Source organism: Melanotaenia boesemani, chromosome 13 (assembly GCF_017639745.1).
Source record: "Melanotaenia boesemani isolate fMelBoe1 chromosome 13, fMelBoe1.pri, whole genome shotgun sequence".
Classification (NCBI taxonomy): domain Eukaryota; kingdom Metazoa; phylum Chordata; class Actinopteri; order Atheriniformes; family Melanotaeniidae; genus Melanotaenia; species Melanotaenia boesemani.
The window spans coordinates 7,852,048-7,876,530 of record NC_055694.1 but is presented as its reverse complement, the minus strand read 5'-3'; the positions used below and the strand labels follow the sequence as shown (position 1 = coordinate 7,876,530).

Below are 24,483 nucleotides of genomic sequence, written 5' to 3'. Positions count from 1 at the left end.
TTTAAAGGCTGCAGAGCCTGTCACTAAATATGCTTTCTCAGCAACTGTTTGTACATTCAGTCTCCCTTTTAAAGCTCTTAAATTTAGAACTTGAAAAAGCCTTTGATTTAATGTGGCTTCAAAGAGCAAGAGGATGATTTTGTTTTCATAATTTCCCTGTGACTGAGCCATTAATTCATGAATATTCAGTATTTCCAGACAAACAGAGAATCAGGCATACTATAATTAAAGCACAGTTGCAATAAAAGACAACAAAAAGGGAAAATCTACTGCAGTAAAGCAGAAAACACGGTCAAAATAGAAAAGAGTCTGCAGCGTTAGCCTGAAGGGAGTCAAGTGTTGCAACTTAAATTTAGACTTTTCTTTAATAAGGCTTAGGCTGAACAGTTTCTAACATTAAATCTTTGTCAAATTCAAAAGTTTGGACTCGCTAAAGCAACTAACTCACTGGGAAATGTGAAGAATATTTATAAGATACATCCTGTCTGTAGAGTATACACTGAATATGCATTTCAGAACTGCAATGTACAGAGAAACCTTGTTTAGGCATGATGCAGTGGAGCCATGCAGACAAATACAAACAAAAAAGAGGGAAAACAAGAAGTTAGAGAGTAGTTAGAATTAGACATGAACCTCTTCTACTGTTCCTATCCCTATGGCACTGCCTCGGCGTCCATATTTACTGGGACTTTTGCCTGGGACAAGCAATGACTGAGCCAGATAGGAAGAAAGAAAACAGAAAGAGAGAGGGACAGAGACAAATAAAGAGATACAGACAGAATAAGAAAGAAGGTGATAGAAAGAGTGGAAATGATGGATGATAAGAGAGAAGGGGGGAGAGAAAACATGAGATTTTTACAAATATATATGAGACTCCATGCAATAAGTCATGTAAGTCAAACAAAATACAAAGCACATGTTAAGTGGAGAATACAAATGGAGACTGTTTAGCTACATGGGTGCAACACAGGAAGCTGAATGGGAGAGAGGTGATGAACCAGTTATGTAAGTCGTATGCCTGTGAGGAAGAGGATGAAGAAGATATTTAAAACAACAGAGGAAGACAAACAGGACCATGTCAAAAGTTTAGGCAGCTGTGGAAAAAGGTTATTAAGTAAGAATGCTTTCAAAATATCTATATTTTTAATCAAATGTGAACTAACCGAAGTTAAATCAAAATATTTGGTGTGACAACTCTTTTCCTTCACATGAACTTCAATTCTTAAATTTTAGCATTCATCAATTTTACCAAACAGGTGCTAATGATCCTCATTTTCATATACAAGTGTAAACACAGCCAGAGACCTAAACAGCGAGCACAGCAACATGATACATGGTAGTCATACTACTTCAGCAAAGCCTCCTCTAGGTAGAGATTTCAAAGCAGACTGGGGATGGAAGATGTGCTGTTTAAGGTTTTTTTCAAGAAGCACATGGAAAAACTGCAAAATCTGGGATTGGAGATAGCGGTAGGACAAAGAAACTTGATGAAGGACACAACACACTTCCTTCTTTTTAAAATCAGAAGATGCGCAGCAGTGCCATAAGTTCAGAGATAACAGAATCCTGAGGGACCCGGGTAAACTCATCTACTGTCCAGAAATGCCTGGTCAGAAGTGGCCTTCAAGGAAAAACTGTGGCTAAAAACCCATACATGGAAACAAGGTCAACGACTAAACTGTGCAAGGAAACATTAACGACTGGTGTGCAGAAAAATGGCAGCAGGTGCTCTGGACTGATGATCCAAAATAAGAAATATTTGGCTGTAGAAGAAGGCAGTTTGTGTGCTGAAGGGCTGGAGAGTGGTACAGTAACGAGTGTCTGCAGGCAACCGTGAAGCATGGTGGAGGTTCTTGGGAAGTTTGAGGTAGCATTTCTGCAAACGGAGTTGGGGATTTGCTCAGGTTCGACTGTTTCCATCACACTGACAGCATCATGCAACACCAAAGAGGGAGGCGTCTGACTGGCCCTGCAGCAGTGCATCAGCCTCAATCATACATCCAATGTCATTAATAATACCTTCAGGGTAAGAAATAGTAGGAGTCCTGGAAGTCATGACCCCCCACCAAGAGACAGAAGATTTGAGCCAGCCTATATCTGATAAGCTAAAGAAACCCACCTACCCATCCATGCATTCATCTCCAGTAGACTGGATTACTGTAATGGTCTTTTAACAGGACTTCCTAAAAAGAGCATTAAACATCTGCAGCTCATCCAGAACGCTGCTGCTAGAGTTTTAACCAGGACTAAAAAATCTGAACACATCACACCAGTTATAAAATCTTTACACTGGCTTCCAGTCAGTCGCAGAATAGATTTTAAAACCCTTCTGCTTGTTTACAAATCCCAGAATGGTTTAGGCCCAGAATACATCTGTGATATGTTCAGAGAATATAAGCCTAGCAGAGCTCTTAGGTCCAAAGACTCTGGTCAACTAGTCCAGGCCAGAGTCCAGACTAAACATGGAGAAGCAGCATTTAGCTGTTATGCTGCAAACAAATGGAACAAACTGCCAGTGGAGATTAAACTTTCCCCAAATGTAGACATTTTTAAATCCAGGTTAAAAACATTTCTTTTCTCATGTGCCTATGCATGAAATCTGCACGGTAACTTTTTTTTTTTTTTTTTTTACTTATCTTGCTTTTAATCATTTTAATGTAATTTATTATTTTATTGTGATTATGTGTTGATTATGTGTTGATGCCTTTTACTATTCTAAATATCTGTAATATCTTTGTTTTATGTAAAGCACTTTGAATTGTCCTGTACATGAAATGTGCTATACAAATAAACTGCCTTGCCTTGCCTTACCTTTGAAGCCAGAGGAATTTGTCACACCAAAAACTAACTTGATTTAGATTTTTTCTCCTGTAAGCTAATTTAGCATTTTCTTAAATAACAAAAATAAATATAACTTATACTAGTGAAAGAATTCCCACTTTGTACCAGTTTTCAAAGCTGCCTTAAACTAGTGCACAGTCCTGTACAGCGAGATATGCATTAGTTATCAGGTTAAGATGTTACGGGCAAAAAGCAAGCTTTTACTCAGGAATAAAGTGTGTTATTACAAAAAGACAAAAAAAAGTGTTCAACTGAAGGAGCCAAAAAGAAAAATCTGTTTTGTTTCTGGTGACCTTTGTTTATACCTCTAAACAAAACAGAATGTTATATAAAGTGCTATTTCCCACAATATCCCATAATATACAGTATCTACATATAACAGAAGAAACCATGAGCAAAGCTAATGTTGAATGAAGACCTTGTAACTTCAGTTCATGATTTACTTTAATTTGATTTTAGACTTACATGTGTTAAAACTGGCTTTTGCAGCTTTTTATAAACTAAAGAAGCCAAACAGACACTGCGAAGTTACAAGGTTTTTACCTCATGGCTTAAATAATAATCTATATAAGCAAATTTTACATTCATGTGTGACCATCAATATACCTTTGCATGCTTTAGCTGAAATGCACATATACACACACAGAACAAACACTCAACATGCAGCATGTATGAACAGCACAGATGCAATAGGATTTAAATGATCTGATGAGAAGTTTAAAAAAGAGGAGCTTTAATCCAGGACTATCGACTTAATTTCCTTGAGTATACATGTAGTTGATCTTGCAAACAGTCTAAGAATCAACTATTTTCTGAGGGTCGGGTTTAACACTCAAGCCTGCAATAATTGCTCTACTTGGTTGAGAGTGTGGCACATTTCTGTGAGAAGTTAGTGCAGCAGGCAAAGTGAGGAAGAGGGGGTTAACGCTATTAGAGTCGCTGAGGGAGGCAGAAGCTCGCTTTACTTTAGACCAGGAGGAGTGGGACCGTACTTACAATCCCTGGGAATTTGGGGCTCTCTGCGGGGCTGTGGTTAAAGGTGTTGCTCAGGCTAGTGGACAATGTGAATGGCCTCTTGAAACTTAACCCCAGGGCATCCATAGAGTGGCTCCTACTGCGGATCACCCGCTACAAAAAGACATGAGGAGGAGATATATTCAGATGGCGCTGACTCTTGTGACCTCGCTATATCGCTGTGCAGCATTATAGGCTGAGAGGAGCCTCGGGCTGTCCCTGAACGCTGACCACTACAGGCAGAGAGCACTGGTCTGATGCTAATCTTCACAGAAAAGGAAGCAACAGAGAACGCTGTTAAGCTTCAGTGCCTGGAGGGGGGTTTAGATGAGTCATTATGTCTAGGTAGGTGGGAAGAGAAGGGAGAGGAAGTAAAAGGGCCAAGTGGCTTGCACAGATGTCAAACCACACTCAATTTAAACAAAGCCAAGTTTAAATCCCAGTGCACCTTTTTGTGTGTTACAAAGTGTAGAGGCAGAGGAATGTGATGGTATATAAATCCATCCATTCCCTCTGATACTATGAAACACAGAGATGATAGAATCATAGAAAAATGAGATCACTGGCACAACAGCATGCAGAGAGCACAGCATCATGTCATGTCTACAATGCATGACGAAGAAAAGCTGGGAAGCACAGAGTGGTGTGTTCCAGCAGAGGGAGAGCAGCAGAACTTCTCTCATTCAGGTTTAATACACGCTGAGGGATGAAGCTCTTACAGCCCAAGCAAGAACAATCCTGAAACACTGCCAGAGAGAAGTCAAGATAAACATCTGACTGCCAATATCAAATAACACAGATTTTTTTCCACAATCTTATAACAGTATTTAAAGGTAACAGTATGAACAATTTGTCATTTTTGAAAATACACATGCAGTCAATTTTAATTTCTTGCAGAAAGTTGGAAGAGAAAATCAATATTACTTTCATATCTGTCTGCTACAAATTTACAGCCAGCAGCATGTTACCTTAGCTTGGCTCAGACTGGAAACAAGGGGCTGTCTGAAAGAAACAAAATCCGGTGGCGCCTCCAAATGCTACAAATCAATACAGTATAAAGGGCACAAATGAGTGGTTTTATAGGAAGTAAAAATAGCTCCTTTTTCTGAGGAAACTGGCTCAGAGTCAGGTTTCCCTCTTTCCCTGTTTTCCAGTCTACACTAAGCTAAGCGCAACTTGAATTTAAAATTATTTACATTTTCAAGCAGAACTTTGTTTAACTTCTCACGGCAATTTCTTTCAGAACGTTCCAGGGAGTGAAGCTGCCTGGTCGATGCCTCCAGCCTCTAAACAGGAATCTCCAGTTACCTTAAAGGACTCAAAGAAGCCCCCTCCTCCTGCACTCCCATTTTCCAGTTTATCGTCCTCTCCTCCAACACCCATTATGGCCTGGCTGTTCACATGGAGCTCCTCATAAAGAGTCTCTAGCAAAGCCGATCTGGTTCGTTCCTTTAAAAAGGCAATGAAATAAAACAAAGCAAAATATTGATTTATTTATTTATTTGTTTGTTTATTTATTGTACTTTGGCCAACCATGCAAAATTACAGGATTTTTTTAAACGATACTCAACAACTTACCTCGAGTTTGGCAAATTTTTCAGCTTTGTAGCAAGCATACTCTGCATTGATTAGCTTGGTAAAAAGGAATTCATGGAATTCAGGGCCCTGGAAAAATGAAAGCAGAGAGACAATGCATCCATGTGAAAAATAAAAGATAAATATGTGGATTCTGAAGGTGTAGATAGGATCTTACCTTTGTAAAGACAGCAGGATTAGGGAGGGCTGGACCAAAGAAAGGAACATCATCCCTTGCTGTCACTGACACCTAGGGAGTAAGATTACATGTGCATGACCATTTATGCAGAAAATAACTGACATTCTGCAGAAAACAATGAAAAGAAGAAGAATTGGGTTACCTTGTAGAGAACATTGTTAGAGCAGGGGTTGACCACTTGCACCACAATGTAGGCATGAAGAAAGTTTGATGCAATCATGTCTGGTACAAAGGGAGTATTTTCTTCTTGGAATACAATGGCCACAATATCATTCCCTATGTGCCTTTTTCTCTGCAGCTGCAACACAACAGCCCCATGACAGGAAAATAATGTAATTTCTGGGTAAAATCTTGTTGAATGTTCTACATAAACAAGAGTAATGCCTAAATGAAAGAAGACTGATGCTAAGTATTTGAAAAATGTATAATCCTATCAAATTATCTGCTGTTTTTAGGGAGTAATGACTATTATTTCAAAACTTCAAATGCTTTAATCCAAGAAAACTTCACACCTAAATAAAACTCATATTTCAAACCAAAGACAACATATAAATAAATCACAAGCAGCCAGTGTAACAAAGTATTACATATTTATTATTATTTTTTAATTAAAATAACCAATTTTTAGCAGATAAATGTATTTAAATATAAAAATGCAGACAGCAGGAGTCATATGATAAGTACGGGCCTATGCTTCATTCCTCTCTCCCGATATCCCTTCTGAAGGCATGTGAATTCGTAAAACACCACAAGGGGGCGCTGTTTCCTCATTGTTTGTTGTCAGCCAGAAAAAGGTCTCGTTTCCCATTTATAGTACTTTAGAACTCAAAGAGCGCAGACCTCCCCAGGCCATTGTAGTATTTTTTTTTTCAAATGATTATGGGCATTATTTTTTTAGTTAGAATCTCTGATGGCAAAAGTATCCCTATTTTCCCATGGTAAAGAATCCTTTAAAAATTCTTGGATCGAGGCAGTGATCCAGATCACCACCAAAATCTAATCACTAGCTCCTTATTCCATTTCTGAGATTTCCTGAAAATGTAATAAAAAAAATTTCTATAACTTTTTCAGTTATGTTGCTAACAAACAGACAGACAAACCAATGCCACCTTGGTGGAGGTAATCATAACACACTACTGAGCAAATATTGAGACATCTGTGTCTGTGCAAAATATGGCAGCAAATGGTGTGTGAACTTGCACTTATCAGTGTTTGTGTAAATATATGAGAGAGAACAGGAGCAGGACTTAGCTGTAAAAGCAGTGTAGGATTTCTGGGCACAAATGCAGACCCTGAGCCACAAGCTTCAACTAGTTAATTATCTGCTCCTGTTTATTTGTTTTCCTTTTGGGTACAACAGTGATGTACATGCATTGTATGATAATATGACACCCAGAGGGAACTCGTCTGACTGCTTGCTGTGAATTATCAGAGGTGTGTTAGTCTGGTATTGTATTAAATTACCTGCTGGGTGTCCCCCTCTGTGTAAGGCAGTTTTGTGGACACATGGAACATGACCTCTTTGTTGCGGTAGTTGCAGTAGACGGATTCTGTGCCAGTCTGTCCATGAGTCACATCTAACCCTCCACGGAAACTGCGAGCACACACAACCATGTCTAACAGGATATTCTACCATCATTGCTTAGGCATGACCATCATTCCTAATACAATGTCAATTTCAGTTGGCGTCACATTTTCAAAATGTTTGGGTTGGTAGACTTAATCCTGTTTAAAACAATTATTAGATCCTTACCCTTTAAAATTGTGGAGTTCAAGTTTCTCTCCCAGAAACTCCAGGAATTCTACAAAGGCAGGACTCTCTTTGTTGTTGCCAAACAACTCTTCCTCTGATGTCTAAGCAGTAAAAAGTCAAAAATCAAAGCTTGAGCATTTACAAGATCAAATTGCTGAGAATGATTCAGATGTTTACCTCATAGATGAAAAATATCTTGTCAGACAAATTTCAGAGAAAAAAACACAACATTCATCACACCTTCATAAAGGAGTGACAGCGAAGTAAAAGGGTTTTTTATGTAAGGTGTTTGTTTTGGGTTTTTTTGTTGCAACCCCAAGCGTTTGGCGATCATGCTTCAATGCCCCACATTTGCATCCTAAATGACAAAGGTGGCTTCAGTAAATTATAGATTTGACCTTTAGAAATTGGAAAGCTTGTGATTATCACGATGTGCGCAGTACAATTGATTATCTATTCTCTGCAAGCGGAGAGGTGATATGAACACAAAAGCCTGTTGTAAAACAGACTAATGGAAACAATGACTGAGAAGAAGCTGCCATTACTCATTATTTAGAATTTCTTTTCCTAATGCAATATGCCTGATTAACCATCCTGGCACCAATGCAGAATAAAAAATGAGCAGAGGATATTTTGTCTCTCTGAGACAGGCCCTTAGGTCAGTTACTGTGTATATAATAATGTTTTCAAGACTGCATTGGTTTTAAGAGATAAACAGTGCACATCTCTCTTCTTTCTAAATGTGGACGTGCCCACAGAAAAACATTCAACTGCTCCTCTGCCCTCTCGCCCCCAGCTCCCCCTTAAGAGAACACAAAAAGGCTGATTGCCTCAGAAAATGAGAGGGTGAGCTGAAAACAGCCACAATGACTGTGCTTAAGTGAAAGCTATAATTAAGAAAAAAAGAACTGAATATAATCAGCTTACTTGAGGAAATCACAAATTACAATTCGTAGTGCATGCTCATTGTTCTCAGAGGGTGAAATATAGGAGGATGCACGTGCCTCTGCAGCACCACCTCTAAATCCAGTTTACAAACAGACGTCATGGCTCACCTGTCCAAACCTCTGATAGATAACCCCAAACTTGAAGTTGTTGCTTATCACATGTTCATCAAAGGTGACGATGAGTCTTGAAGCCTGTAAAAATGGGAGATATGATAAGAAACATTATGACATGTTCTCAATACTGTCTAAACCTTCTCCTGCACATGTGTGTTGACTGACTGGAAGAAACAGCCCATTGAGCTTAATTGTATCTCATATCCATATGTTGTGTGTGCACTGCAGGCAAAATTATAAAGCAAAATTTATTCCTTAAATTCAACATTCTCAGTCAAAGGTAACCTAAAATGTGTATGCTGAATACAAGAAAAATGTTTTTACAGAATATATGCATAATTAATAGACTATTCACAACTTATTGGTTTATTCTCAATCTTTTAGCAGAAGTGCAACATGTAAACAAGAGAGGAGGTTTCACTCCATCTTTGTGAAGATCCTCTAACAGTTAAAGAAAAGTGACAGAAGCTCTGTGCACTGATTTCCAGCCTTATTCAACCTTGCAGCCTTTCTCCTGTTGCACATGCTCCAAATTCTTGTGTTTTTTATTGATCTAGTGGAGGACCTATTCATGTGCTTACTCCTATTTCATCTATCCATCCAAATGAATAAATTAATTAATTAAAATCTTGACTTGGACTCATGGCACATTTTCATAACCCCCCACCCCACCTGAGAGAACAATCATTAAAACATGCATTTTAATGTTAGATGTTAATAATGCAGAATTAAATTCTAAGCAACTGGACATTTCCACAAGTATTTACATGTATCCCCAAGATCAATTAAATAGAGGAAATATTTATAAAATATCAGATGAAAAATGCTTGTCAGGTTCTTGCAGTAAGACTGAGATTAATCATGTATGCTTTGATCATTCTTACTGATTTTATGTTGCATTGCATTGTTCATTGCTCTGATTGGTTGAAGGTTTATCCTGCTGCATCTAGAGACATTACAGTCTGCACCCACTGTGAGACACTTATGGATAGAATTTCTGGAGAGATTTAAAAACTAAGTTGCATTTGCACATTTCTCTAGAGATGCATGGAAATAAGAGCATTGTGCTCTAACATTTAATTGTTACATGTTGGGGAAATGACTGGGTAGGACACAGAAGCTGCAGCTTCTCAAATAAGCACTTACTTTTGGATATAGGACAGGAAAAAAGCGATCCACATTCACTTCTTCACAGACAAGCTTGAATAGAAAAGCAAATAGGGAGGGAAAATGTCAGAATGTGTTTGGATTTAGCCACAGATGATCAGTCCCTATGCAAGCAAAAACATTTTCTCTCACCTTGGCCATTTGAACCACATTAGGAAATTCTGTCAGACAGGAAATGGGGATCACATCATGGTAAGTTTTCAGCTTGGTCCTGGTTAAGTCATAAAACAATAAATGTGGTGTTAAAGCCATATAACAGTGCAATATTCCCATCAGATGGGAAAGAAATGATCCGGTATGCCCCATTATCAAACTTCTCCACCCTCGCTTCTCTTTGCCTTCCATCCCTCCCTCCCAGCTTTATCGCCACCCACTCACTGGCCTAAATAGTCCATCTGTTACTCTGCTGTGGAAGTGACAGCTCTGTTGACACTCTCTTTAGCTTTATGACTTCAACAGTAACACCTAAGAGAATGTGTATATCCAGTCAACACGGGACATTTAAAGAAAAAGGAACAGGTTATGCTGCATTTGCTTCATCGAATGTTGATCATGAACATGGTGAATCGTTCTTTAAGTTTATGCAATCTTCATTACTTGATATTAAGCTGATGCTCCATACACAGACTGCAACATTATATTAAAGCATTAATGCAGAATGAGAGTTACCTGAGCATTAGGCGGAGATGTTCCTGGTCACCAATCACATCATATTTTAGGGAGAACACCAGATGTCCAAGGGCACTGTCCACTGAATAGTAATTAAAGTGCTCCTGTAGGCACAGTGTAAGCAGACCACCATTAATATCTGTTAGAAACAGAAACACAGACATGAATACTCAACCCCTTACCAAGCTGCATCCCCTTTTTGCTGCTTTTCACATGCAGATCAAATTTGTTATGTAAGAACAGGTGACAAAGTAACATATCTTCATTAGCAACAGTGTATGTGATGCCAAACTGTAAGGCTGCTTGCTGCTGGTGATGCAGTCTGCAGGGATTTGCTTTTTTCTTTCTCATTTATATCATAATGAATATCATAGCAAGAAGTAGAAGCAAACAAGTGTCAAATGTTCTACTGCAAGAGAGCAACGGGGAGGAAGGAGGTTGTTTTAATGAGAGAATTCATGAATATGACTTGAGCAATATCTCTGAAAGACAGCAACTCTTCAAAAACATTGCAAGCCCAATTTTATCAGGGAGTATGTATGATTATTTTATGTAACAGTCTTTATGATAACTGCATGTTCAGGCAAAACATTTCAACGAGGAAAAACTAATGAGTGTTACAAAAATCAAGCAAAAAGAAGAATAAGATGCAAAAGTAGAAAAACACCACAGTGATGCCACTGATGAACTGGTGCAGGGAGAATAACCTGGTCCAGAGCAAAACAAAGACCTGGTTGTAAGATAATCACCTTCAGAACAAAAAGACAACACCCCTATTGACAAACAAGAAATTACAATAGTTTACTCCAACATTGCCATGCAACCTCTAACCTGTCTGTTAGAGTTTGTCAGACAACACTTTTAACTTTACATTCAAGTCAGAAGACATAATTACTACCAGAGCATCAGCTTTCCACACTGAACTCCTCATGCACACAATACACCATCTCATAGATGAACCTCTTCACCCAGCTCAGCATCTCTCCTCAGGCAGATGGTACAGGTCAGTAAGAGATGGGGAGAAGGTCTTAACCACAGCAGCTTCCAAAGCCACACACATGCCAGTTGAGTCAGACTAACTGTGCGATATGTGGAGTCCTGTGGCATTTGTCATGTGATGTAGGTTGTGTTTTATATTGTATAAGCCATCCACTACATACTGAGATTAATCCTAATACTAAAATAAACTTTATACCTTGCAGATTAAAAGCAAATGTAAATAATATACTACACTAATCAACAAAGGGTAAAAGAAAATGCATGTTCTACATCAAGTTCAGAAAGACGAAAGGCAACAAATGCAGATCACTGTTTTTTTTGCACTGATTCAATACGACTTAGTAAATAGATACAAATATTAGAGGATATGCTAATTTTACTTTAGTTCAATGTTAAAGGGAATGCTGAAAAAATGAGCAAGTATGATCAGGTATTTATTTATAATTTCAAATGGCAAATTTACAATCATCAGATTTCATGAAAAGTCTAAAACTGACAATGAACTTATCCCACTAACAAAAACTGTCATGGATGCAAAGCCTTGTCTCATTTATTTACTGTGGGCACCATGGCATAAACAATGTAATAAGATAATAATGTAATAAGATAATGTTTTTCCAGGGTCAAGTCTTTGTTAGTCTTGGTCGTTTGATGTGATTTGCTTCATACAAGAAAAAACTGAAAAACAACCAAGTTATCATTTGAGGTTCACTTTGTTTCTTCACTGAATAATAATTTTAGAGCATATTAAATAGAATTGTTAAAATAGTTTCATTATGAAACATGACTGTGCTTGTTTTAAAATATTTAAATTGTCTGAGAAATGAAAACATTTTACAATCTCTCCTCCTTATGTACCTTTTTTTAATGTTCCATTCTTGCTTCAATCTGCTTAAGTTGTCCAGACATGAAATCCTTGAGCTTGCTTACATGATCACAAATCTTGTCTTTTCACTTCTTTCTTTTTATAGGGCAACAATAGAAAGTAATGTGTTTGACAGCATTATGTAATGAAGCTTTAATCTGTGGTGCAGCTAACCTTGCCCAGGAAGTGTTTTCGGAAGATTGAAGCTGTTGTGTTGCATTCCAACTTGGTTCGAGTGTTTGGGGACAGAGGCTGGGGCTGCTGTGAGTCCCCTGTGTCACTCAGCTCATGGTTGGTCCCCTCGATCCAGTAACCACCAAACTGTGGCAGCAAGATGAGGGGGAACGGGCTTTTTCTTCCCAATACCTATTAAATACAAAACAGCAAGAGCAGACAGGATTGTATCCACCTGAAAGTGTTTAAATATGCAATAACTTTATATAAAAAGTGTTGCTGTAGCACGTCTTCCCACCTCATGGACACTTGGATATGGAATGTAGTCTTCCTCAGTCTGAAATAAATGAAATGCATAAAATGTGTTGACTTCATGAAAGAATACACTTATGATCCCACAGGACTTTATTTCAGAGCAATTGCATAATTGTTATGCAACAACAATCTGTTCAGCAGTTGCAGAGGAATCGATGATCAATGTATATTTGGGTCATTTCTACTGTTTGAAACAATAATAGTTTAAAATACTGCATCACATCCAGTTAAACACCTTTGTAAGCATTTTTAGTCTGCAGAGCATAGAAACAGAGGGTTTAAGATATGAAATCTTGAGTAACGTTTACATTCTAAGAGGTCATTTTACCACATGCTGAGGTGATTCTTCAGATTACTTCAGATACGGTGGATATTGATCCCTTTGTGTAAATGATTCTGTATCTCTATGAGAAGAGTCCTACCTTGAGAGGTGGAGGAAAGGTGCATCTCTGCTCATCCATCCTGCTGCCCTATCAGAGGATGTGGTTCGATAAGAAAGCCAGAGAGAGAGAAAGAGGAGTCACTTACAACAACACAAATGAAAATCTTCACAGAGCAGTGTAATGCAAAAGTCACCGTCTAAAAATAACAAACAACAACCTTACAGGGAAAAAAATTTAACTTATTATATAACAACATGGTTTTCCCAGGAGATATGCAGCAGGAAACAAGGCAAAGTCAAAGAGGGACACGTGAAAAAACACGAAGGTGTGTTTCATACGTGTAAAAGGGAAGCTGAAAGACAGTGAAGAGCAGGGAGTGACAGAAAAAAAAGTGTATTAAGCACACTGCAGAAGTAGGGATGGTACCCTGGAGGACAAAAAGATGCAAAGTTGAGTGGATCTCCTTCACAGCCATTGTACCTGAGGGGTGTATGTGTACGTGTGAAATAAAGTGCAGAGAATCGATGTGGATAAAGAGGGACAGTGATACTAAGGCTGGGCTGGGTGATGGCGCCTGGTTTCAAGAAAAATGATACATCTCATCAATGCAAAGTCTTACTGGAAAAGACACAGTCCTGCACCACAACCTCTTAAATGAAATGTTTTATTTATATGAGAAATATGAGAGATGTTAACGTCAGTGCAAGAGATTTGATATTTTTAAAAGCGATGACTAATGTGTACATTTTTGCTAAAGCACAAACAAACACACATGTAAAAAAAAAATCATTATGCATTTTCATAAGCTCTATCAAAAAACTCTTAGCCTCTTATGTGTGGGATTGTGTGATTAAATAAAATATCCTTCCAAAGCCTTCAGAAAACAGGAGATAGCTTTTGATGTGAGATAATAAGCTTACAGTGCTGTCAGCCAGTGTTTCAACCAGAACGTTAACACAGACGCTGAAAAAAAACACACACTGCTCCAGCAACACTCCTCAAAACCACAAGACTCAATATCCTTCTCAAGTACAGAAAGATAAGGAAGCGTTGTGGCTGAGGAGGGGAGCCGCAGAATTAGGAGGAGACACGGCAACTGGTTAGTGAGAACAACTTAGTTAGCCGAGACAGAATATAAAGATCAACGAATCATCTTACCTGCATCTTTTCAATCATTTCAAATAAATCTGTGGTCTGGGGAGAGGAGATGAGATGTGTTTGAGTTCATTTGTTGACTATGAAGGTTAGTTTACTTCTGCAGGAGTTAGTGATCTTTGTCTGGAGCAGCATTACACTCTATTCACATTTAATCAGCCATGAAATGAATAAATAATTATGGTTATTTCACAAATGAAGTAAACGTGTCATGCATGCAAAGGTGGTCAAATAACACATTCTTTTTAATAAGCCAACAGCCAAACAACATGTCTAGTTGCATCATACTACACAATGATGTTGTCTATGTTTGGCTTCAAATAGATCCCAGTGAGGTTTAACTTCATATTATAGCAGTCATGAACAAACTATTTGGGTAAACTGGTAAAACTCCTACAGCATGAATCAAAACCAGGGTTCATGGAGGTAGCACTACTGCACAGTGTCAACACAGACAGCACATAACACCACCTTAACAACGTCATACTGAAGCTTGGCGGTCTCCGACACCCAAAACACAAGTGTGACGTGACTTTTTTCAGCAGGTGTCTGCAAATTTTTCTAAATTGGATTTCAGTAAACATAGAGGAGTATAAAATAATGCTGAGACGTTTGCTCTTTGTAAAGAAGATTCATATTTACGAGTTAGAGCAACTCAGTAAAGTGTAATACAAAAGGGAATAATTTTCTGTCAACTGTTCAGATTCACATTAGTGTTTATCAATATTTTACTTCATTGTGGAATATAATTTTATATTTTAAATGGCAACAGTGATGTCTTTATATATGAAAAATACTTCTTTAGAAAGTGCTGAACAACATTAATCCATGAGCACATCATGAGCCTAGAAAAGCTCAACTAGTAAAGTCTGACAAACACTTTGTGTACAGAGCAATCATGTCTCAGCTTTCTTTGTATGAGTAAAGTCCTCCACCATGTGCAAACAACAATCTGCCACAAACCCTGAAAGCAAATAATCCTGGTTCTAACCAGAGTTCACAATAATGTGAGGTACAGTTTGGAGAGATGTACTGTATCTTTGAGTTTAAATTAACAGTCATGAAACTTATAATACAATTTAAATTCTTCTTGGTAGACACAAGGATGCATCATTCTTTTGCTCATCAGTTCAATAAACCATAAATATGGATTGTGAAGATTTACATTTGCAAACCTTCCCATTTTATTCGATTTTACTGTAGACAGGCAACTTTTCTGTCCACTAGAGTCTCAAAGTGAAGCTACTTACATTGCTGGGCTTCTTCCAGTGAGTCTTTGTCAACACTGGAGCAGAGTGCTGTTTGTCAAGTTTTTTCGCCATAGTTAAATCTCCGTAAACTGAAATCCTGCAGCTACAAAATGGTTTCAGTGTGACTGGCCTCAACAGGTTTGGATGAAAGCGTCCATGACTGCTGAGCCTTTCTTAGATATGAGAAGGCGATCATGTCCCACTGAGACACCCAAATTCAAGCTGCATCCCCGTTGACTGCAGCCATCAAAAATAAGCTGGAGACAAGATCCACAGGTTGTAATAGTGCATGCTCTAAACACACATTGTTATCAGCGAGTGTGTGTCTCAGGTTGCAACACCAAGCCTGCTGTTATTGCTTGATGATCCTCTGATTAAAGCTGGAGGGGTCGTCTTCTGTTGACCCACCTTTGTCACTCTTTCTTTAGAAAACTGCAGGATGAAATCCACATTGCATGCCATCCATTTCTGTCTTAATCACTAACTCTTTTGTGCCTTAGGCTGACAGACAGCTAGAGGTGGAGTCCAGCTCTTTAAATCATATTGACAGCTGTTGCAAATGACCTTTAAAATTCATAAGATCACAATCTGTACACAAAACAGTGTGGAAAGTGGAAAATGTTGTAAGAACAAGAAATCTTGCAGTTACACATTTTTGCAGAAATGACCAAGTGAGGAGGAGGTGTGGGGATCCCCAGTGAGCAAGACTGGCACACAGAGCAGGTGTTAGAGCTGAGACCTTTCATTATGAGAGCTAATGGGATCGTCATTACGACAACGAGCAAATTAAATGTGCGACACCTCCTCTCTCCTCCAGATTTGTCGGCAGTAACACTGTGTGCTCACAGAGATCATTAAAACTTGGACTAGTCTCTTTCAGGTGGATCCAGGAGTTGTGAGTGATTCAGTTAATCTGTGCTTTTTACTTACTTTAGAACTGTTTGTACATCTCAAATTCATGGAGTTCTACAAGAATTCAGCCTGATTGGGGAAACCAATTAATTAAAAAATATTTTAAAATTAGAAACCAGATCTAACTATAGTGAAGCAACACTTGCCAAATATGTAAGATTTATATAAACATTTGCTGCAGGTTTCTAATTAATAATAATTCCCTTGAATTTGTATTTGATTTTATCTTTTGTTTGTTTGTTTTTTTGTGACGGTGAAGTGCACCTAAACTCTGAAGATGATGACAGATTTGTGTGTTTGCTTTAGTTCTCTCAGAAAAATACAAGATTATTGACATGACAACCTTGATGATAACAGTCTGGTCGAATTAGGCAGTGACCATAAGATCTGGTGGGGTTAATTGCAGATTGACCTGGTTTTCACTGGGCTCTGATTAAAGTGATACACTCCTCTGAGTCTTGCCCCACTAAGCCCTTGTTGTACTACAGTACATCGCATTAGCATACTGTCCCTCTTCACACAGCTCCTTCTCATAAACATCACATCAAATGGAATGGATATAATGTAGGACAGCAAAACAAAATGATATGTAAACCTTTTCTTCTTCTGTTTAACATATTCTTCTGTTGTGCAGAACACTGCGGTAACTACAATAAACTACATTTAGGATACCTATATCGGTTTGCACAGCAGGGATAAAGGAGGATTGAAAAATTCTCTCCGGTTTTCAGACGAACAAGCAGGTGTGACGTCGCCTTAGAGTGCTGCAGGGATCAGGAGTGACTGTTGAACAACCCAATCTCCAAACTCTCTCATTCTTAATCCCTTTCTCTTCCCACTTCCTCTGCTCTCTCTGGATTACGTCAGGTTGTAAGAAATGTAAGCTTATTCTGAAGTGTGAGAGTCCTTATGAAACCAATCCGACACGAGTGAGTTTGTATCTGCTTTTGATCACCACAAAGCCAAGCATCCTTCCCATTTCTATGTTCCCAAAATATCCCTGGCAGGTCTTTCACATCAAATACTCATTTATTAGGAGTGCAAAAGGTAAGCCACAAGATTTTGACAGCATGATGGATTTGCCTGATGTTGTGATGCCAAAAATAGATTTATTCTTTTTTATTTAGTCTCCAATGAGTTTCGCTTTACTTCTTTAAGTGTAATCTCTACAGTTACACCTGTTTATTTTTTCCTCATAGCTGATTTATAAATGCTATACTCTGCAGTTAACATTAAATAAAAAGTCCGGTTCTGTACAAAAGTCATTTCTAAAACACAGCCTTTAATGTAATTTCTTTAAGTAGACTTCAGTAATAGTTCTCCAGGCTTCTTGAAGGACATTTCAGAGGTGTTGTTTGGATGTTGGCTGCTGTTTGTTTCATTCTCTGTAAAGATGACCCCACACTGCTTCAATTTTGTTAAGGTCCAGGCTCTTGGGAGGATTAATCACTTCATCTGACCTGTTGCCATTGATTTTCAGTCCAGTTTTTGTGTCATTTGGCATCCTTCAGCCTTTTCTCCCTGTTTCCCTTCCTTGGCTTCTTGACAGATGGATCAACCCAATGCCTAAATGAATCCTGGTTCTTTTTCAGGTCTTTGTTAGATATATTTTTTCCTCCCTGTTTGAGAAGGATATCACTTTCAGATACTCTCCTGCTGTAGATTGCTTTTCTTTTTTTAAAGTCTGCCACTCCTTTTGACCTTCATTCGTTTAGTTTCTTCCAATTTTAACAGCACACTCATATAAATAAAAGGAAGTTTTCAACTAGCAAGTTTTTAACTAGCTTTTTTGGGAATCAGCTTATATACTACTATTTTACTAATCTAATCTACTAATCTAATTGTGCTATCTTTGGCATTTTTTATAAATGCAAACAAATCAAAAGAAACAAATTAATTATGTATCTTTGCAACAGGCTGCTAATGACAAAATGTCTGAGTGGCTTTACAAACAGATTAATTCTTCTGAAAATGGTACTAGAATTGAACTGAAAATGCATAAAAAAGCAACCAATGTCTGAAGGAAAAACTGAAATACATTCAGAAAGCCTGCAGAGGTATTGTTCAGAACCACTTTCAAAGATGACAAAAACTGTGTAATTATTTGGAAACAAAGCGTAAAGAAATCAGGGTGGTTCAAGAATTTTGCTGCAAAGTTAGAAACAAAGCATATTCTGAAAGAGCAGAAGTTGTCACATTTTTGCCTTTTAAAACTATTTAAAATAATTCTTTTAAAAACTGGAAAACTAAACCTTACAGAAACTACATCACTGAAAGTCTATTTTGGTCTCACACCGTGGACGACGGTGGGTGGGAAAAAGTTGTCTTGTGATTGAAAAGGGACAATCACTCTGACAGGCTGTGATTTTTATGCTTTGATGAAATCTTGCTTGTAAGGGTTGTGTGAAGAATTTTCAGCATCAAACTGACGATTTCGATCTAAAAATAGATTTTCAATTATTAAATAAGTCAAACATAATAATCCCAATTGCTGAGCTTTGTGCACTTTAATTACACAAATTAGAAAAAATGAGACAAGAATAATAATAAAAGCAACTCTGCAGGCAGAAAGACTGACTTCAATAAATCACAAGAGATTAAATAGAGACACACTCTGAGCAACTGCATCCAGACAAAAACAAAAGAGACAGAATGAGGAGAGACATGTAAGAAAGATCACAGAAAGGGGGGGGTCAAAGAGAGGTGTATGAGATAAGGTCAGGGGTCAGAGTGCAAACTTAATCCTCCAGTTTCTCCCTCCTACCTTGTGGAATGGTGAGGTGGTGTGTGAGAGCGTAGGCTGGGACTCTAGTGGTGCAGAAACTCGGGGGTCACTCCCATCTTGTTTCCTACAATCAAGAAAATATTCAATAAGAAAAGGTCACTTAGTCTGAGATAAAGCAAGACAACGACAAAAGTTAATGCCACAGGGAATCTTGCTGGGTTCTTGTAACCAGTACATGCATTTAAGTGGACCTGTGTCTGAAGTACTGCAGTGGTTTGATGCATTCTTATTTAATTGAAGCACACTGTAACCACACTGTGACTGATGCTTTAAATAATTATAAAACCACAAAAATTCTAAGTTCAGTTCAATGAATCAATTCAAACACTGTAGTTATCCAGTACCTTAAACAAAATCTGATTTAAAGTTTCCTGCTGGTTCATTCTGACGTATTTACAAGTTTTAAGCTTCCTCTTGGTGAGATTTTGAGTTAAAATTGTGGATATTTCCACTGCTATGCTGACGACATACTACTGTGTGCCCTACTACATCCTGTTTCTGCCAGTATTTCTTGCATCTTATTCTTTCTGGCTGAGATAAAAAAAAAAAAAACTGGATGCCAAAAAAGTGATTATAATGGTTCTCAGTTCCCGATGCATTAGCATTATTTACTCTTTTTCCCAAAGCATAGGTGCCCTTTCCCAAAATATCCATATTTTTCTTTTACCCGCTTATCATTTAATTATTTTAATCCTTTACAAAATTCTTCACAAAACTAATATATATATAGGTCATTGCTTTGTTTTTGTTTCCTGGTTTTCCTTGTATGTGATTTTAATCTGTCTCTGCTTATTTGCCTTGGTTTTTTTATTATATTGTACATTGTGTTTTGTGGAGCACTTTGGTCAACTATGGTTGTTTTATATGTGCTTTGTGAATAAATATTTGATTAGATTTTATTTGATTTAACAATATGGTCTTTAAATTTGTAGCAACTGCTGCAGTCTAATTTGGTTATTTTATGTGTGTTTGTTTTCCTTTCCTTACTTGTATTATCCGCAAAGAGCATTTTAACAGGATTTTAAAAAGTGCCGCATAAATAAAGTGGTAGATTTGTTTAATTCAAATGTTATATTAAGCAAGAACAAGGACATGATTTTATGTGGGGATATGACTTGTGATATGACAAAAAACATAAATTTCTCCTGTTTATGAACTGTACAATATACATATATATATACACACACTCCCAAAAGGTTTCATATTTCTCTCTGTATCTTTCCTCTTTCTTTAATAATAAGAGACTGCTTTCCAAAAACACTTCAGGGACCTGGGGATGCAATATGAATAGTTTGCATTCATTCTATCAAGACTCTTCTCTTATCCAGGAAAATGGCACATGGCTAACAGTGATGATAACATGACGCATCCTTTGCTCTAAACTCAGTATCTCCACTAGGAAGGCTTTATCTTCACAGGATCATCGATCAATACCTCTGATTAATATTCTGCCCTACTAACACTGACAACAAGCCAGTTTGTACAAAGGTTTTTAATCTGGTTTGATTAATGTAGCTGATTTTAAAAAAATACAAAGGCATGATAATATAAATAAACTTGGAATAATCATTTATCATTAATGATGTGAACTTAAAAATGTATATTGCTGTCTGTGATGACAGAAGGAAGATCTGCACTGGTGTACTGGAGAAGCCACCTCCACAAACAGAAAAATCCTTTCAGTGCATTCAATAATCCCATTAAGGCAAAACTGAAAACTTAAAAGCTAAAAATTGAATAATTCCTAAAGAAGATAATGAGGCTAACACAGCACAGTTGCAGGAGGGAATGTATGGAGGCTGTAGGTAAGACAAGCAGATGCTCAAGAGGGACAGTGACCGACATGTGAATCTGTATTCGCGTTCACTGAGTGCACTCAGATTCAAATGTAGGTGAAGAAAACAGAGCATGAATCATTAACACAGAGCGCTGTCTCACTGCTATTACACAACGAGCACATCTCCAATCAAGAGTAGTCCTGCAGCATCCAAATGAAATGGGAACAATCGCGAACACGAGCCTGCTCTCAACTAGGAAAGCACCTCCAGCAGCAGCTCTCCCATGGGAGGACAAGCCACGACAAGGGATCAGCTGCCCTGAACTCTTAATTAGAACTGAAGCTCAGTAGATGGATGGAGGACTCAGGCACACATACGCACACACACAAAAGAAATGCTCTTTATCTCTGGCTTAAATGTGTTGTATAGACACTGTTACTGCAAAGTTACTCTTATTTCCTGACATAGATTGATGGAAAGATTAATAGCTGAAAAAATATTCAGAAAACTGTATCAAAACACACAGCAAAGTAACACAGGAAAACCTCAATGCAAAATCGCTCATCATACATGTGCTGCAGCCCACACACCTGCCCTGGCGGTACCATGTCCTTTCACAGATCAATTTTCCAGTAGAAAATCAAAATTTATTCCAAAACCACAACAAATTGCATAACCCAACCAAGCTGATAAGTAGCACGCCAAAGTAATCAACCAAGTGAAGAAGGTGCAGCAAGTCAACAGGACCAGCTGATGTCCAGCGTGGAGCAGAGCAGCAAACTTACTCAGAGTGTGGCCGCTGAACGCTGGGCGCTTCCAGGGAAGTCCGAGCAGCAACCTGCGCTTGGGCAGATGACTCACTGTCTGCGCCTCCCCCTCCCTTGTCCTCAGTTATCTTCTCTGTCTCTCCAGCTCCTCTCAGCTCTCCGTCGCAGATCTGCTGGCCTCCCTCTCAGCTCTTTGGACTGTTACACGCTCCCAGCGAGCATCATCTCTGATTCTCCTCCCCCCCACCTCTACCCCCCACCCTCCCACTGAGTGCCTCTCTCACTCCCTCTCACACACACATCTGCACTCTTTGGTTGCCACTTCCTCCATTTCCACCCTCTTTGTCTGCTCTGCAGCGTACTTGTCCGAAATCTGAATCTCTATACTTCGCACTCACTCTCTTCCATCAATACTCCCGCTGCTCTTATTCCCTCCAAAGCCAGAGACCCTCCCCCGGGGGCTACTGAAGCCTATCGCTCTGAAAGAGAAAACAGGGATTATGAGGGTAAAGAGGGTTGCCTTCCAATCCCATGCTTATGTGCTTGCTGGGGCTGTTGCTGTGGCAACCACCATCAGCTATACATGAAAAAAGGCACATGCACATTCATGTTCATAATAACATGACCTGAACAAGGTGTTTACGCCCAACATTAAGCTCCAACAGGTGAGCAGCTATTGTAGCTTTCCTAATACTCATTATGCAGAATGAAAAAGCCTGAGTGGGACGTTTTTTAATTACTATAATGAGTCTCATGAAATCGCCTGAGACCAAGTGTGTTTCCTCCACTAATCTGACATCCACAATTCCCAAAAGGACTCCTGACTAATGTCACCAGTGACGCCTTTTCATGTTAAATCCACACTTGCTCCTTGTTCTGCACCTAAGACAGCCTTTAAAGTACATGAACTGGAAAGTGGTCGTGTGTGTTGTTTGTGTATAACATGTGGAGATAAAGGATTACAGCACTGCCTCGTACTGTGCTGTATTAAGAGTTGTGTATGACAAAAATCAAACTATCCTAGCATCATTCAATGTCTTCTTTTTTAAAAAAAAAAAAAAGACTTCAAGAATTTGTCATTTGGGGAGATTTATTGAGATAAGAGTTTCTCTATTGCTTGATATTAATATTTAAAAACGGTGCAGTGTTTAAGAAATTTAATGACAATGAGTCATGACAGAAAAATTAATATTTCAATAAAAACAGTTTCTATTTGTGTCTAATCATTTTAGTACAATAACCACTGTTTTTATTCTATTAGAATGAGCCATTTACAGTATATCTACCATGGGTCCACATAGCTACCATTTTTGTGTCACCATTTTTACCAAAGTGTTTCTAAATGGACAAACAAATCTATGTGTGAAGTGAAAATCTCTGCGCTTGCACTACCGGCATTGCTTGATAGGCGTTAAAGCTGCATTTGGGATAAGTAACGCCTTTAAAGGCAAGAAAAGTTACCTGAGGTGATTGGATCCACTCACAGATGAAAACATGTTTACGTCTGGAAGTTTTTGGCCACTGGTGGCCACCGTCCAGTCTAACTGAGCTTGACTTTTGGAATAATTTGCATGCCCATCTTACCACTGGATGTCAGTAATTAAAACTAATGTCTGTCTGTACCTTTAAGTAAAGGGGCTAAATGTTTAAAAACTAGATTTCTGAGCATTTATCGTTTGGGCTTACAGATAAAAATGCAGATATTATTTAATTGTCCTGCCTAAGATCTGACTACAGCAGCAGTGTAGTTTCACTAAAGATCATGGCAGTTTGTTACTGTGTACGGCCGTCTGGGACATCTCTCAAAACTGAATCTTTATATGTTCACCAAAAAAAAAAAAAAAAAAAGTCTAAGCCACACAGAGCTCTATGATTATCTCCTATGGATAATGCTAGCTGGTTTTAAATTGATAGCATCCTCCCTACTCCAATGTCCTCTGCAGAATCCCAGAGTTAATCCCTTTCCGACTGGCCCTGCTGCCAGAGATTCCCATCCCATTAGTCTGGTTAAATGGTCTGTGGTTTCTCCCTTCTCCTACCCAAACACCACATCCTCTGAGGTCATTGCTGTCCTGATATTTCCCCAACCATCCACCCCCTTTCTTCACCTCTCACTTTCAGCTTTTGGGAATCTATTTCTCCACCAAATAGTTAGATAATAATCCAATATTCTTTGAGAATGAAGCTCAAATAATGCTAAAGCTTTCTGGATCCCATAATTCCTAAAGGATTAGGACTAGCCGAAAGAGTTTGCAAATGTTTCTTCATTGTTCATCAGGTTTCATTGATATATTTGAATTTATCCAAATAAGGTTTTAAATTCTTGCTAATTGAAACTTCATACACAAAAGAATATAAACCAGCAGCTTAAAAGGGTATCTGAATGGTTTTGAAGAGGGGGCATTCAACCAGCCAGTGACACCCAAAAGCTAACATGTAACAATAGCAACATGTCAGAAGCTTGAAGCAGGAAAAGGCTAGTCTGAAATATGAATGAATGAATGGCTATTTAAGTACAACAGGTCCATGTGTTCCACAGGTTGAGATTTAATTAGCGGTAGTCAGCCTCAGGAGGGGAGGATGGGATGGGAACTGGGGAACAGCACTGAGCCACAAGAGGCGTGCTACAAAACGACATCAATTTTAAAAGCCTGACTATACAGTATGCAAATGTATGATTCTAGCAAGGGTTTCTGTCCTTGTCTTCCACATAATCACAAGTCATTAATAATGTAGAAAAAAGATCCATTGGTATCCATGGTAGCTTCCGTGTGTTGTAGCAAAGGGAAAGTCCAAATTTCAGTTCTCATTGTTTAAACAT

At 38.4% G+C, this 24,483-nt stretch overlaps 1 protein-coding gene across 13 annotated transcripts in view; it reads right to left on the bottom strand.

Moving 5' to 3' along the window:
• The window catches only part of rap1gapa (RAP1 GTPase activating protein a), a 47,652-nt gene that overhangs the window by 3,818 nt on the left and 19,351 nt on the right, over positions 1 to 24,483 (bottom strand). For 4 of the 13 annotated variants that reach the window (XM_042003752.1, XM_042003753.1, XM_042003754.1 and 1 more), the window contains exons 3-19: positions 19,097 to 19,181; positions 14,174 to 14,209; positions 13,055 to 13,102; positions 12,616 to 12,654; positions 12,318 to 12,509; positions 10,280 to 10,383; positions 9,743 to 9,821; positions 9,590 to 9,643; positions 8,438 to 8,521; positions 7,383 to 7,483; positions 7,094 to 7,223; positions 5,772 to 5,927; positions 5,609 to 5,680; positions 5,434 to 5,520; positions 5,164 to 5,304; positions 3,838 to 3,969; positions 634 to 711 (exon numbers count right to left, since the gene is read on the bottom strand). In XM_042003752.1, coding sequence (XP_041859686.1) covers positions 634 to 711; positions 3,838 to 3,969; positions 5,164 to 5,304; positions 5,434 to 5,520; positions 5,609 to 5,680; positions 5,772 to 5,927; positions 7,094 to 7,223; positions 7,383 to 7,483; positions 8,438 to 8,521; positions 9,590 to 9,643; positions 9,743 to 9,821; positions 10,280 to 10,383; positions 12,318 to 12,509; positions 12,616 to 12,654; positions 13,055 to 13,102; positions 14,174 to 14,209; positions 19,097 to 19,181 — 1,618 coding nt within the window. Of the gene's footprint in view, positions 1 to 633; positions 712 to 3,837; positions 3,970 to 5,163; positions 5,305 to 5,433; positions 5,521 to 5,608; positions 5,681 to 5,771; positions 5,928 to 7,093; positions 7,224 to 7,382; positions 7,484 to 8,437; positions 8,522 to 9,589; positions 9,644 to 9,742; positions 9,822 to 10,279; positions 10,419 to 12,317; positions 12,510 to 12,615; positions 12,655 to 13,054; positions 13,103 to 14,173; positions 14,210 to 15,420; positions 15,747 to 19,096; positions 19,182 to 21,680; positions 21,840 to 24,483 lie in introns of those variants that run through there. The other 9 variants (XM_042003757.1, XM_042003759.1, XM_042003762.1 and 6 more) reach the window with 7 other exon arrangements.